Here is a 16031-nt window from a genome sequence, read left to right on the forward strand (position 1 = left end):
TAATGCAGGAACAGGAGGTGCTTTACCAACCGGGTCATCTCTCCAGCCCCAGAACTTTACAGAGCACTTCAAGTTTCCTTTTCTTGGTCAGTCCTCTGGAAAATCCCAATTCCCACACCTACTCTAAGTCTCAGGAACCAATCTATTTTTCAAATATCCTAGTTAGCCTTCTTCCTTCACGGGCTCATTTACACTTATCACAGTATCTGATGTTTTTCAGCTTAATCTTTCTCTCTCTCCTTTCTCTTTCCCTCCTTCCTCTCTCCACTCTCCCTCCCCCTGTGTCTCTCTCACCTATGAGTCATAATTTCAGTAGAAGCACAATAGAGGGTTAGAACCTGTCGCCCACACCCTATTGTAAGTGAAAGGAACCAGAAGACAGAGTTCTCTTTTTGCAAATGTCAAGTGTTCACCTGTCCCTATTGAGGGCTGAACAGGAATTCAACCTTAAAGACCTAAGGTCTGGGGTCGGAGCAAAGCTTTGTACGTTCAGAGTCAGAGCTGACTACCCACAAGACCATTTGATTGGTCATTCCACTTTGTTCTTCTATCAGGCTGCTCTCTCTGCAGCACTAACTTGGTACATGGTTTGCTCAGATGTGGTGGGAGAGCCTACCCCATTATTGACCCACAATACAGTCAGCAAAGCCTTTCCTAGTTTCTCTTCTGGGGGACAACCCCCTACTCCACCAAAGGCAAGAGAGCATGAAAGACATGAATAGAGGTATCTCAAAGTTAACACTGACTTGTTCCTTCGTTGTGCTGTGTGCTCGAATCTGGTGGTCTTTCTCTCAAGTCTTTGTAAACATTGTGTCTCCTGTCTTAACCACCCAACCTGATGCTACACACTACACTTTACTAAGCGTCACTTCTGCTTAGTCCATACTAAATGGAAGAAGGTTGCAGAAAACATACACTAGGGCGCAACTTGGTTGTCATCATAATCTTTATGAGCACATCTCCAAGTCTTATGCCTACAAATCTTCCCTGGGAATGTGGTACAGAAGATATAAAACCAGGCTAATGTGGGGAACCCAACCAAAGCTACTTTTTGCTGTTGAGATGATTCTGTGGCATTCAGAAAAAGAGGAACGCATTGAGGCATTTTGAGGATCTGACCACGCAGAGACAGAAAGAGGAAGTGTGAAACCCAACTGGCCTTCTGCATTTCTCTCCAGAAAATAGCTCACAGTTTTAATTGCCCACCTTTGGCAGCTCCAAAGGAAGGTGGCAGTGCACCAAACCCCACTGGAGCAGCCTTCAGGATTAGAAAGTACTCGGCACCTTGGAGAGCCTAGGAGACAGGAGAATCATTTTAAATGCAAATTAAATTGAGGGGGTAGCAGAAAAGAACACATAAAAGATGGTAAAACAAAACCTTTCAATTTTCTTAAATTAGCAGGCTAATGTGTTCGAAAGAGCAGCCCCACTCAGATCCCATCTTGGGGGTTAGCATTTCATCACAATATAAAACCGGCAGAGCCATCATTGCCCTCCACTCTGTGCTCTTGACTGGAGATTGAAGGGAAAATTAGAAGCTGTTCATTTGGGCTTGCAGGCTCAGCAGCCCTGCTCAGCTTGCTTTCTGCTCTCCATCAGTGGCGGCATCCTGTTGAAGGAGGACAAGCGCTGGTGAGTGGCTGTTTTCTAACTTTGACAATCTTCCCTGTGTGTGTCTCTGGCTACATTGCCTTTGGTGGGCTAGGGGCTTGTCTCCCATTAGATCTGTGCTATAATGTGTCTTTCAAAATCTGGGAAATTTCAGACAGCATTTTACGCTGTTTCTAGGGACTGATTCACAGAAGGAAAGAGTTATTTTCAGCCTAGATGCTGGTGACTGTTTCTGTGTATTAATTATAATGGGATTGTCGAACATGCTGCCAATTAAAGGGCCTTTCTTCATCCTCCTGCCCCATTCAGCAATAAGGAAAGGACGGATGCCCCAATGTGGTCGAGACAACTTAGTCTTTTCCACTGTTTAATCATTTACCAATTTTATGGTGTTCTCGATGCAAAGCAGACTGGAATTTGAGATTGTAAAAACAGATTATTAAACCATAATTCTGATTTTTAAATAAGTGTAAGATCTCTCCACTTAAGAGATGGGAGAATAGGCTGTGAATGGCCCTGAATGATGTAAAATCGACCTGTAGATTTGGATGGTTCCCTGCCAAAGTTTTACATGGGAAAGTGGTAATTTCCTTCCTTTGCAGAGGAGGGAGTGGAGGGACTGAAGCTGGCGTCACCTTCTGTTGCTAAGGTAACATGTTCTGGCCATTTTATCTGATAGAGCAAGTCCAGTGGACAGAATACATTATTCATCACTGATCTAATCAGATAATCAAAACTGTTTACTTTCACTGGGAATATTTAGTAAGATCAAAGGCAGCTGATTGAAACTGCTCATTTGGACTATTGACAGCCTTTGGTTTTACGGGGTTGTTTTTTGCGGTAAGTATAATTTGCTGTTGGGGTACCTTTTGCTATTTTTTAAAGTTTCCTCTTACCGGACTTGGTTTCTTAGATGAGAGTGTGTAGTCTTAGAAAGCAATTGACTGCTTTAGCTTCCTGATTTTAAGGACTTTGTCTTTCTCCTCCTTAAAAATATAATAGTGCAGAAATAGACATAGTTCTTCTGTGCCAGTATCAGGGGGAAACTCCATGGGCTGTACAAGAAGGGACTGGCTGATTTTCACGCCAAGCTAGTGCATGCTATGGGAATCGTTGCAAGGCTATGATGTTTGTCACTTGCTGCATGAGCCACAATTCTGTACCAAAGCAGCCTGTACAGGGCTTGGGCAGAAGAGCCGGCAGCACTGCACAGAATGCTGAAGGGAATGGCTGAAGAGTAAGGAATTCAAGGTACGTGTACAGCAAACTAGCCACTCTGTATTGCAAGGTATGTAGGAAAGAATGCTCAGACTCCCAGGGGATTCTCTCACTAGAAAGGGCACCAGAAGCCCCTGGATCAATGGAAGAGCAACCTGCAGGATGAATGACAATTTCTAATGCCATTTATCAGGCAGACTTTTAAAACCTGGAAGTAGATAAGTTTAAACGTATACCATGGGTCAGCTAATATATAGCAAGGAGAAAACAGTATGTTACTTCTCTTTTTTTCTCCATGTAAAATATATTATTTTTAATCAACGTTAACTAAAGGTTGCATCTTCTCATACGATACAAAGGCTCTGGCAATGGGGGCTTTGAAATTAGAAATGTCAGTCAAATGTTGGCATATGATAATAGAGTACTCTTTTAAAAAAAAAATTAAAGAACAGACACACTTGACAGCCTGAAATACAGTGAGGGTTTTTTCCTCTTTATAGATATCTTCGTGATTAGCTTCTCTCAAAATCCTGTTTTAAACATCAAAGATGGATTATCCCAAAATGGATTATTTTCTGGATGTTGAGTCTGCTCATAGACTCTTGGATGTGGAGTCAGCACAAAGATTCTTCTACAGCCAAGGAGCTCAAGGTAACACATGGAAAAGAGGGAAGCCCCTCACCCTCAGGCTGCTTTGTTGTAAACAGTACAGCAGCGTCAGCTGCAACAGCTTAAGTGCTGTCTTAAAAGGTCATCAGTTAGTATTTCCAAATTGATAACATGTACCAAAGTGCTGCTGAAATTTCAGCAAAGACTAGATAAATCCACTCATCTTGGGGGTGTTAACAGGTGCTGGGGTGCATACCTCTGAGGGCTATCTTAGAAAATGACCCCCAGATCCTTGAGTCCGGAGCTTATGCCTAAAAGGACTGAGGGATGCATTTCCCAATGGAAATTTTAGGCAGGCAGCTATTGCCCTGGTGGAGATCCTCGGGCACCCTGACCTAGCTGAGTGCCATCCAGCTGGATTATGGGCTTCTGCAATAAGTATGCCACTTGTGTAGCTGCCTTTTCTATCCTCAGTGATTTGGGTTGTTGCCTGGAGAATCCTCAGGGCACAGTCAAGGGTCTCCACCCCCTTCTGTGAAGTGCATTTTCATTACCTGGTTCAAGGTAGTTGATTAGGCTGTAGCATGCTTGCTCTCCAGTCCCAGGTTCCATTTAGAATGTTTGTCATTGGTAAAGTAACAAAAGAATGCCAAGTGTTTCATCCTCTCGATGGGTAGGAGATTTTTAAAAAATCACAGTTTGTGTTTTTCATAACATTTTAAAGATGTTCATTAAATGATGGTTGTGCCCCAGAGCATGCAGGTGACATACTGAGGAGGAGAACAGGGGTCCTATTTAAACAGGAAAGTAGCTTGGAAGCCACAAAGCAGAGATGAAAAGGAGATACGCTGTGCTGTAATCCTGACATCCTTCACTGTTGCACGATAGGAAACTCATCTTGGGCACGGATAATAATCCCCCCTGGTTTTCCCAAGTGTTCTTAGGAATTGCTTATGTGTTGCTCATGGCTTGTGGTAACCCTGAGGGCTTTCAAGCCTCGTTTTCTATTTTCTTAAAGTCAAGAGGGGCTGGATATTAACTGCAGGGTTTGTTTGGGTCACCAGGCTCAGCAGCATAACTTGATTTGGCAAAAATGATACCATGGCGAATTCCCATCCTCTAAGAAGCAGGAGACAGCATTGCTACCCTTTGCCACTTTAAGAGGTCTAAGAGTGTTGCTAGGAAGAAGGGTGAGAGGCTCCAGCTTGTTCTGGATCTACAAGTAGGTTGGCAGCTACAAGCAGATGCTAGAGCTAGAAGAAGGAAGAGAAGAGAGGGACTTCCCCCCAGGCATGGGACCTGACTTTCTACACTTCCACATCTGCCCCAGTGCACACCATTCTGAGTCTTGTTCCATGACAGGCTCATCCACCGGAGCTGCAGATCAAGAAAGGGAGTAGTAATTGACTGTGAAGGGTAAAGCTGTCTGTCCACTTTGTCTCGAAGATGATGGAGTCTTGGCTTTTATGGAAGGAAAGCAGGCAGGGTGTGTAGGAGGCTCGAGGATTACAAGGCAGCCTGGTAGCTGCAGCAGATGGAGCTCCGGGGGCGGAGTGGTCAGAATTGTCACCAGCAGTGACGGTGGTTTAGGCTCCAGAGCTGGAATAACTGGGAAACACATGGGAGGTGGCAGCATAAGCTATGGCTTCTCCTTTGGATCACGTGTGCCTGTGGGTGAGGAGGATGCTATCCCAATCTAGGAATCCTAGATTGAGAGTGGCCTCCCCAAACATCAACTAGGCCAGGATCCCCAGATCAGAAATCTAGGTGTTCCTGAGGTCTCAGGGTTTGCAGATAAACAGGAGTGACAGCAATGGTGACAGAGCTAGTACCCCTCTCTAGAGACCCATATTTAAAAATCAATTTATATAGCCTTTTGCAAACTGACAACAGTGACAGATTTCTAAGTTGTTAAGCTCATTAATGAGGCAGGTTTTAAAGTGCTTAAAACAGCGTCTGCTATATAAGACACTGCACATTATCGAATCAATAAAACAGATATCTGATTCAGAGTCCACAAGACAGCCAATAAGAAATGGTAACTTGGAGCAATTCCTGCTTCTAGTGAGAGGCAAGCATATATACATGCATTCACATACCACACCAGCCACCCACCCCGACCCCCACACATGGGGGGGTGTTCAGTAAACATAAAATCACTAAGATTTTGAGTCTTTTTCCAGAATAAACTACAATAGGACAAACTGCAGAAATATTAAAAGTATGCTGTAATGCATAACCCCACCCACACTTTCACTCTATCTGAAAATATGGTCCCAGATCCCCCAACACCTAGGACCATCACCACAGTCTCCTGCTTTCAGGAACTCTGCCTCCACTGGGACTTGGAGCTTCTCACTCCAATGACCCAGCTCCCCTGCAGTAGCTTCTGTCCACTTTGCATGGGTATTGACATTTTCCAATACACCAAACTCCAAAGCCTGCTGAAAGGTTCTAGATGAATGGTGAGTGGGTGACAGCCTGCAACCCTCTTTCACCAGTAAACACTCATGTTTCCAGTGCATGATTGAGACCTATATTGAATCCATGTGAAGACTCTGAGGACCAGGTGAAGGAGGGCTTTGTGATGGCTGCTTCTTATTGATGATGTGTAGGGCAAAGAGGATCCATCTCACTGTAGGCAGCTCCCTACTCACCAAACTAGTCCAGTATAGAGTGGTGTGAGGAAGGTGAAAAAGCCTGGATGTGACACCCTCTTCTAAAATGGCCTAACTGGAAGTTCCATACAGGGTTCACAATACAGAACTTGGGTTACTGAAAACCTGATTGGCTAAGCAGTTGGGTGTTTGTTGCCTTTGGCTATTTCTAAAAATTGAACAAGTGCTCTCAGACATATAAATTCTTTAATGAGGAAAGAAAAACAATCTGAGGGTTCCCCTTCTTCCTTTCCTATATGATTTACTTTGTTGTATACACTATTCACAAAATTTTAGAAAACAATACCTTCAAAATCAATTATAGACAAAATGTCTACCGAAAGCAGTAGTTTTAGAAGTATGCTTTTTTTCTGACTCATAGGTATTTTTGTTTAATTTTTCATGAAAAATGAAAACATACTGTTCCAAAATAGAGGTATGTGTTCTTGTTATTTAACACAAGAAGAGTCTAGGAAGATTTCTTAAAACGGGGGGGGGGTAAAAAGAAGTCCCCAAATTTTCAAAGTACCTTTGGAAGTTCCTGAATTGTCAAGTCCATGTCCTGTCTCCAGTATCCATTTCTCTTTGATGTGGGTATAACATGGGGAAGATTAGCTGACTTGGGATTCCGCTATGAAAAGCATGATGCTCTGTGGAGAACAGGGTGGGAGCAGTGAAGGCCACAGGCCTCCTGGTTGTCCCCTGGAAACAGATGACGCTCTTCTGGTTAGCTTGGGTGTTCTTTACCTCCAGAAAATACTGGTGACATGGAGGTAACTCTGTGAAGGCCACCTGTAACTCAAAAGGAAGATTCTGGAAACTGGAGGTACATATGACTTCAAAGTAGTGCCATAATTCAGGTTCACCCATCCTTAGGTTCTGACAGCGATATTCCCACCCTCAGCTTCAGGCTCCGTGATTTTACAGTGCCCAACTGAACTAAGAGGGACATCTTTAAAGTTTAACAAAAGGACTAGCATGGTATTTTCTGGTTCAAAAGAACATCAGGCAAGCCCCTCTCTAGACTAAGTGAAACGGAATCTGAAGGTCCAGGTCTCTAGAAAACCAGATTCCAACAGGCTTCTGTGTCATTCCCCCGTGATGGGTCATCTCTGCATATTTTATACACAGTTAGTTCTAAAGTTGAAAAAGAAAGCACTGTATGTAGTATAAAGTAGAAATATTGCGTGTGCGATGATGATCCATAGTCCGTAAGGCTAATATTTCTTTATTCAGATAAACATCAGCCAAACGCAAGCCAGAGCATGCCCAGAGGCAGCAAGCTATCCAGGCCAGAGCCAACGGGCTCTCCACGTCTATGGCCCCTTAAGAATCCCGCCCCCCCCCCAGTCATCCTCTACCTCCCCTGACCACAACCTCACAGGCGAGGCCAGGAACACCTGTATCGGCTTCTAGGAGACGGGGCTACAGTGTCTCCCTATAATTACCCTTTTAGTCTAAAAGAGGATTAAAACTTAATAGTGTAAAACATCCAAAATTAACAATTATAAAGGTGAAATACAAGAAGATACAATAATCTGCTATTGCACGTCTTAACTATGTCTATTCCAGCTAAGCCCTAAAGTCATATGGAAAGGGTGTCTAACTTGAACACCTGCTTCCAATCCCAACTCTAAACAATAAGAAAGTTATTCCTAACTAGGCTTACACTACCCTAATAGACAATAATGGGGAATGGGGGCGTAGCATCTTCTAAGTTACTTCCTGCTGAAACAAGACGATGGCAGCCTTGAGGGGTCACACACACACACACACACACACACACACACACACACACACACACACAATTCTCCTGTGGTTATTTTTGCCTGAATATCTTTCTCAGCCATACATATGTAATTGTGTTATAAACTATCATATATTATAAATATTTCCTATCGGTGATGGGCACAGATAGCACAGGCAAGCATTCTACTAGTAAAACACACACTTAGCCCCCAACTCTTTTAAATGGATTCGAACCATCAAAAGTAACAAACAGACATCAAGAAATGAACACAAATCAGAAAGTGCACTAAATTTACTCATTGCATGTGTTCATCCTCAATGAAATGTTGGGAAATGGGAATTACAGCATATGTGCATGTTCCAAATTAGAACACTTACGATTGGAGGAAACTCTGAAAAGTGCTTGCCACTAAAGCCTGAGGACATGTGTGTTTGTGAGGACATGGGGTTCCTATAATTGGGAATGTAGAGATGGGGGCTCTCTGGGGCTTGCTGCATAACCTCGCCTAATTTCTAAGTTCTGGGACCTGGTGAGAGACTGAGTCTTAAACACTGCCAGTGTAATTGGTGCCTCAGAAACAGCAACCAAGTTTGACATCAGACATCTTCAATCGTGTGTGTGTGTGTGTGTGTGTGTGTGTGTGTGTGTGTACTCAAGGCACAATTTAATTGAAAAAGGCCATCCATTGCAATATCAGCAAAGCTGGGATCTGACTACAGTATGCCAGACTCCAAAGCCCAAGCTATTTTCAATATTGCAATGTTCTTTGCTAGAAAGAGGTGTCTTTTCAGCAGGCCAGGTTGGTAGAATCAACCAAGGAGGTGAAGGAAGATAATGCTGACAGCCACATCACACTTCCCAGGTGGGGAAGCTGAGGCTCTGAGTGATTCCACCACGTGCCCCAATCACACAAGTTCTAATGGGACACTGGAGTGGGGAGCATGATCTCTACCTCACTGATACTATTTCTGCTATGCTAGAGCTCCTTTTTCTCTTCATTTGTTTTTCTTGAAGACCATCAGTTTTCCTGAACCTTTAAATTACCTTCAACACATTTAAAGTCAGTTGACTGAAGCCACAAGACGATCACATTTATGGCTCCTGATGACAATCCCCCTCTTTTATCGTTTTTACATAACTCATGGCATTTGAAGCCACTGGTACTTGTCATAAAGTACCTTTTCTCTTGTCTACATTGTCTTGTTCAACAAAGGGAAATGCCAGTTTTGACAACTGATGAATGCCACAGTGAGCTGCTCCAATTCTCTTCAAGTTGTTTTAGGAATAGAGAAAAAAATCACTGAGACCCCTCTGTCAACCCTTTCCCCTTAACAGTCCCCCCTCACCTCCACCTTTTGTTATGAGTTCCCCTCCCTGACAAAATCCATCAGAACCATTGGCTTTTGAATCTTTAGCTTTCAGTTGAGAATACTTCATCTATCTAACCATTATTCCTCTGGGATTTCTTAGCATGGTCCCAAGCGACAAAGACATTTGGTATCACTCAATTAGTTGCAAGTCATTAGCAATGGTTAATTAACAATAGCATTCTTTCCTTTCCTGAGCTTAAGGCAGGACCTAGCTTCAGCATCACCTCCTAGTAACTTTTGCCTGATGTTTCTAGTCTCTGTCATAGTACAGGATTTCATTTTTATTCCATATCCCTCCACTCATTTGGCATAACAACTCCTGAAAATGGCCGCCTTGAGTTCTTCATAGAAATAGTTGGCTAGCTCCAAATCCAAGAGAGGATGAAGGGTTAAATGAGACCTAGAGAGAGAGAGAGAGAGAGAGAGAGAGAGAGAGAGAGAGAGAGAGAGAGAGGTCAATTAGTTGTTGATACTATCTCTTTGTTAGTTAAATGTGTTATGTATGTGTGTGCGTTTTTGTCAATTAGTCACTAATACTGCTGTTTGCTACTTAAATTCGTTCCATCTGCCTCAATTGCAGTGGTCTCAAATACTGTTTTGTTGATAGGCAACATCACTCTTGGCATAAAGAGAGCATTACAATTTATTAAATGCCTCTACTGACCTGGTGGAACAGGAATCCTTCAGTCTACACTTTCAAGGAGAAACTTCAGATTCAGAGAAAAGACTTAAGACTTCAAGATGTAGAAAACATTGCTCCCCTCACCCCCAGCTCCTTTAACGTCTTAAAGTCTTTTTAGTTGAAAGTAGAAAGCTTTCTACTTTAAGACTGAGGGGGGTGCATAAAAAGAATGACTGAAAGAATTAAGATGTGGAAATACTTTAAATAATCAAAAGAGAAAGGAAAATATTACAAGAAAAGTTTAGGTACATTGCTAAATAAGTATAGGCTTTGAAACTTATTTCCAGAGGCAATGAAGATTTTAATGCATAATTGTCTATAACGACTGAGTTTTTCTTCTCTCTGAAAGTAGTTATGAAACAGATGAACCCTATGTTTCCTTGTGTTGAACTTGCCTGAGACCAATCCAAAGGATGTTCTGTGTTCAGAGCTTTCCCTAACTGAGATCTCTTTCCCTTCTTTTAACCTCTACTGCCCAGTCAGGCAGGCCTTACACATTTTGGTCAATTGGCCCTCAATGCAGTCACCATTCACACTTCCGTTTCCAACCAGTCACAATGAAGGAAGCTGGAGTTACTTACCGGAAATATACTGTGAGAACAGCTCACGGGGTGCCATCATATATTTAAGAGTCTTGCTCATTCATCTAGTGGGAGGTTGTGCTCTTTCTCCATCCCTGTCCCCTGAAACCTCAGCTGTGGTTCATTCCTGAAGCTGGAGATCTGGCTTTCTCCAGAAAGACTAAAGCACAAGCAATGGTTACAAGTCAATCCAGTGCCCATTTAAGGCATGGCTTCCAAGTGGATTATGGCCGTTGTCATCACACTAACACTTTCCTGTTTGCCCCTTAGAGTCCTGCTAGCTAGCTCCAGTACAATGATATCAGCCACATTTCCTGTCTCCCCACAAAGTGATTCCTTCCTATGTTTTACTTGGTTCATTGCCCATGTAACTTGCATGCTAACTTCTAGACCCCCATCTCAGAGAAGGGTTTCCTATGAAAACTTTACAAAATCCTTTTGTGGCACTCAGATCATCACCATCAACAAATTCCCGGTGGGGGGTGGGTTGTGGGGGGTGGGAATTTGTTCTTTGTAAGGCAAGCAAGGGAGCTGCATGCTGTGCTTCACACATGGATCACAAAGCAAGACCAAGCCTGCCCTCCTGGTTTCCCATGTGTTCCATTTTAGACCGCTAATTGCTCACACCCAGGCTCTCCCAACCTGTGTTTAATACAGAGAACATTATGTATGAAGGTGAGAATGGAAGCAGATAAAGAGGGAAAATATATAGACAGCCAGTCTTCCAGTCCCACAGATTATTGGACCATGCAGTCTAGCCCCAGCTTCTGAGCATGTCGTTGCAACACGACAGCCCTGCTCACAAAGGAGCTTTTGTGGAGGTCCTTGATATTTGGGGTACCTTGCTCCTAGTAGCCATATGTCTTAAACATATTGGGGTTCAGATTTCCTGTGTAGAGCAGAGGGTGAGAGGAAGAGAGAACCCGAGATAATGAGGCACAGAAAGGAAGAAAATGACATGAAAATACAAGACAACACTTCCAACCAATTAATAAAGCCCGCTACCACACACGGCATATGAAAGAGTGGATTAAAATGCAGCCCACACTCAGCTAGCATCAGCCATGACCCAATTAGCATAAACAATTCACAGGTGCTGGGGGATGGATTCTCACTTCACATTTGCCTAAACAAATCTGTTTTCTCAAAAAAATATATTTTTTAAAAAGAATACAAGAAAGAAAACTTGCAGTGCCACCCTTTGTGACTCTGCAACAGTGGAAAGGATGGCAGATCAGCATACCAAAGCTAGCTCACAGCTGGTACCATTTTCAATATGTTCAATAATTTCCCAGTGAGCCAGGAGCAAGACTACTGAATGGGCATTGGTATGTTTAAACCAGAACTTTGAAGTACTATATCTGAACATAGAAATGATCTTCAAGATCTACTTTTTTTTTCCCAATCAGAGGAAAATCTTGCAAAAGCAAGATAACACCAAAGCCTTGCAGCTGGATTTAGTGAGGACAATGAAGCATCCTCCAGGCAGTGTGAAGTAATGTGTGATAAGGCATGTGCACCTGAAGAGAGCGATCAGTTAGAATCCTGTGTTTATTACAAGGGGCATAGATGGAGCAGTCACAGTGCAAAGATGTAGACTCAGAAGAGACTAGATCAGTAGGCAGAAGCCAAAGTACTCAAGGCTTTGCTTGCTGAACTAAGGAAGTCCAAAGCAGATGTTGGGTCCAATAAAGAACATAGCACAGTGAGGATCTGTGCTCCAATGTGTTATTATGAAGGTCATAGATATGAGGAATGATAAGGAGACCGACCGACTAAAGCCAGGAAAAAACTCGCTACTGCAGTGATGCACACATAATTGGACAGCAAACACATTGGGTGAATTCAGCAGAAAAAAGGATCTGGGATCATTGACAAGATTCTCCCTACATGTGTGACCGTAGACAGCTGGATAATGAGGGAGTGGTTATGTCAAGGGATTTTCGGATGTTACCTTTGAATATTAGAAGTTCACTGAAAGAATGGTTATAAGAAGAGAATCAAAATGGAGGAAATTAATTTAGAGTGCATTGAATTTAGAGAGTGTGTTGGATCTAGTGATATATGTAATCACCAATATGAAATAAGTTCTATGGGCACAAATCTGGGTCCAGAGACCTCAGAAGGCAATCCAAAATACTCATGGCACAATAATTCTTGAAAATTCTTTACTGACATCTTTTGCATGTGTTTCTGAGTTCTATGTCTTCTGAATCTTAATCTTTCTTTTCATATAATTTAGAGGATTTCGTAGATTATCGGGAAACACTCTAAATTACAACTTGGACCATAAACACAACATCTTCTCTTTAGCACTAATACTGAAAATTAATAATCCATTTTAAATACCTATATGAACCACATGTTTGCAGTTGCCACGACAATTTCAATTTCAAGATTAGGTTTTCGTTACAAGCAATGTTCTGAGTTAGCACCATGTTGATCATCTAAGAAACAAGAAAAAAAATGCAAACTCACTCACTGTGTAGAACTATAGCTTGTCACAGGACACTGCAGAGGAGGAGAAAAAGAGGTTTTGCTACAGCTGATTAAAAATATACCTTACTTTTGTTGTGGACCAATGTGGCAAGATCTTTTGCTTAATTAATTAGACAGTTTGGTGACTAAGTTGGTCAAAGGAGATGCCACTTACCTTAGCCTGACTTTATCTTTGTCTTTGAAAAGTCAGACCACAGTGCAAACACCCTACAAGGCTGACATCCACATTGAACCCATAACCCAAGTTCACTCAACAGTTTGGATATGTGCACTGAGGTTACAAAGGAATATGAAGGGGAAGGAAACCTCAGTATTATTGCCTTTATAGTCTCATTTGATCCACAGACCCTTCTATATTCTATTATCCTATTTTACAGCTGTTCCAATGATCCAGTAACTTTTCAAGGCCCCAAAGCTGTGCAAATAAAGTTATAATTCAAACCTTCAACCTTCTGATCCTCCTCACCACATCTTCTAGGTCAATGTTCTATGGTTGAGCAAATTTATCAGTGCAGATACTATGAGCAGACAAATAAAATTTACAGTGTTCACATAATTCATGTTCAAAGGCAGAATGCCTTAAGAGCTATATGCTAAGAATGGGTACCACAGTCATTTTATGTAGATATACTACAGGGTGAGCTCCCTAAAGTAACATTTAATCTTTCTTTCTCAGGAAACTATCACAGAGGAAGGAGAGACCTTTGTACTTAGTTTGAATTAGCAGTATATGATTTGCTTACATAACAACCTTCCTAGGTCTCCATGGGAATTTCTTACAACACTCAAAACCTATTTTTTCTTCTCACTACCAATGCAATGCTTAATAGTTATAGAAAACACAGACCATAAAGCCAAACCAAACCTAAGCATCACCCAAAATAGGTGCTCCTACAGCCTGGAACAAATGCTTGCATCCCTTTCATGTACATAGTCACACCATTGTGTATGCTTTTAATCTAAATGAAGGTCCTTTAATTTCTCAATTTTAAGTTTAATTATTTTACTAAATAAAAATTCATCTAAACTAAGGATTATTGATTCTCATTATGAATTAATAATCAGACACAGTTGGAAGGAAGGGAGAGCAGTCCATTGTGCTTTGGTTTTGCCCCAAAGATAACTTTGCCAGCTGGACTGTGTCTCTGAATCAGTTCTTCTGTTATTTACTAGACAGAGTGGCTGACTAATACCCTGTGATCTGATTACCATCAGCAGCCCATCTGTAGACACAACAGAATGCAAATAAAATATCCACCTAATCTACCCTGGGCAGGTCTTCCCTCCGACTCATCCATCAAGGAAAGTCTGCTGTCCCAGACTTCCTAACAGCAGTCTTCTTGTTCAAGACACACTGTCAGCTACCGGGTTTACTCAAGAATGTAATCATGGCAATGATAGAACATGAAAGCCTAAAAATGTTACGTTCAACTGGCTCATTTTACAGATGACAAAACTAAGCCTTGGGGAAGAAAGGAAATGCAAGCATTTTGCTTATTAGTACCAGAAACTATGTATGCATGCATCACTCAAAACTACAAACTTGTCACTGGTTAGATATTATTGCCCCAACTTATATTAAATGAAATCTTAGAAGAAAAAATATATTTAAAATCAACTACAGTGACAGGATTCAAACCTAAGTCTTCCTAACTTTGTAGTTTCCTACATTTCTAGGGGCTGGGTGGTTGGGATGGAAAGCACTGGCTATTTAGCTAGATAACATGGCTGGATTGTGGCAAAGGAGTTAGACAAAACCCAGGATTCAGTGCCCAGGCTGACTGACTGTCATAGTCAGGTTCCTGTTGCTGTGAGGAACACTGCGACCAAGATCAAGTCGTGGAGGAAAAGATCCATTTGATCTTCCATCTTATAGTTCATCATGAGATGAAGTCGGCATAGGAACTCAAGGCAGGAATCTGGAGGCAGGAACTAAAGCAGAGGCCATGAAAGAGCCATGCTTACTGCCTTGCTCTTCATGGCTAGCTTGGCTTGATTTTTGATACAACCCGATGTCACCTATACAGGACTTACACATCTACAGTGGGTTGGATTCTCCCACATCAATCATTAATAATAATAATAATAATAATAATAATAATAATAATAATAATAATAAAAACTGCCTCGAGGATCACCAACAGGCCAATCTGATGAAGGTATTTTTCTCAATTGTAGTTCCTTCTTCCCAAATAGCTCTAGCTTGTGTGGGGTTGTGTGACAGTAGACTCATGTCCCTCTCTCTGCATGTTATCTCCTTGTAAAGTGACTCAAATAACTCCAGTTAACAGCTTTTACTTTGAGGTGACTTCCAAATGAACAAGGCCAGCAGTTTGCTGCATGAGGCTACTGCCAAGTATTTGTCACCTTTCTGCACACTGAACAGGAATCAGGGATAGGAAAAGCTTAAGTCATTAATTAGCACCTGTATTTCAAACCAGCCATGTAGAAAATGCAAAATTAAAAGTATAAGGCTTGCCATTACCTGTACTGTTAAGTGAGACTTGGAATGTGACTTAGATGCGTTGACCAGGCATGATCAACGTTTAAATAACAGAAGCTGCTTCAGTCTCTGTCCAACTCAATTCAACATGCAAAGCCTGAGAAACACATTTGCCTTTCTGTATCTAGCATGTTTTAGCAGCCAGCCCCCAGCCACTCTGCACAGTGTCTACTTTAAGAAACCAGGAGGAAAGGAAGCAGTGAACATTTGTTGCCCGCCCACCATTTGTCAGGCTCTGGGTTAGGTGTTTTACATTTATTACATAATGTTTTATCCTCTCAAGGCCCAGTGAAAGAGTTCCTTTAATTTCTCATTTGCATATAAGGGAACCAAAGCTTAGAGAGATAAGCTGTTTTAAATAAGTCTGATAGGTAGTAACCCTGGTATTATGCCAAGGTTTAAGGTCACAACTCTAGCCTTTCTTTGGACTGTCAAGTAATAATAGCAGTCCATACTATTAGCCAAGGTTTATCAAGAATATTATTTGCCAAAGACTTCCTAAGGATTGTGTGTTTGCATCCTCATGGAGACTGGGGGGGGGGTGCTATGTT

The 16031-nt window shown here is 42.0% G+C and overlaps 1 protein-coding gene across 1 annotated transcript in view; it reads left to right on the forward strand.

The window, feature by feature from the left end:
• Nucleotides 1–3377: 3377 nt before the first annotated feature.
• Nucleotides 3378–16031, forward strand: part of Phactr1 (phosphatase and actin regulator 1) — a 462322-nt gene continuing 449668 nt past the window's right edge. The window contains exon 1 of the mRNA XM_035442934.1: nt 3378–3480. Coding sequence (XP_035298825.1) covers nt 3378–3480 — 103 coding nt within the window. The remainder of the gene's footprint in view (nt 3481–16031) is intronic.

This window comes from Cricetulus griseus, chromosome 3, assembly GCF_003668045.3.
Source record: "Cricetulus griseus strain 17A/GY chromosome 3, alternate assembly CriGri-PICRH-1.0, whole genome shotgun sequence".
In the NCBI taxonomy this organism is placed as follows: domain Eukaryota; kingdom Metazoa; phylum Chordata; class Mammalia; order Rodentia; family Cricetidae; genus Cricetulus; species Cricetulus griseus.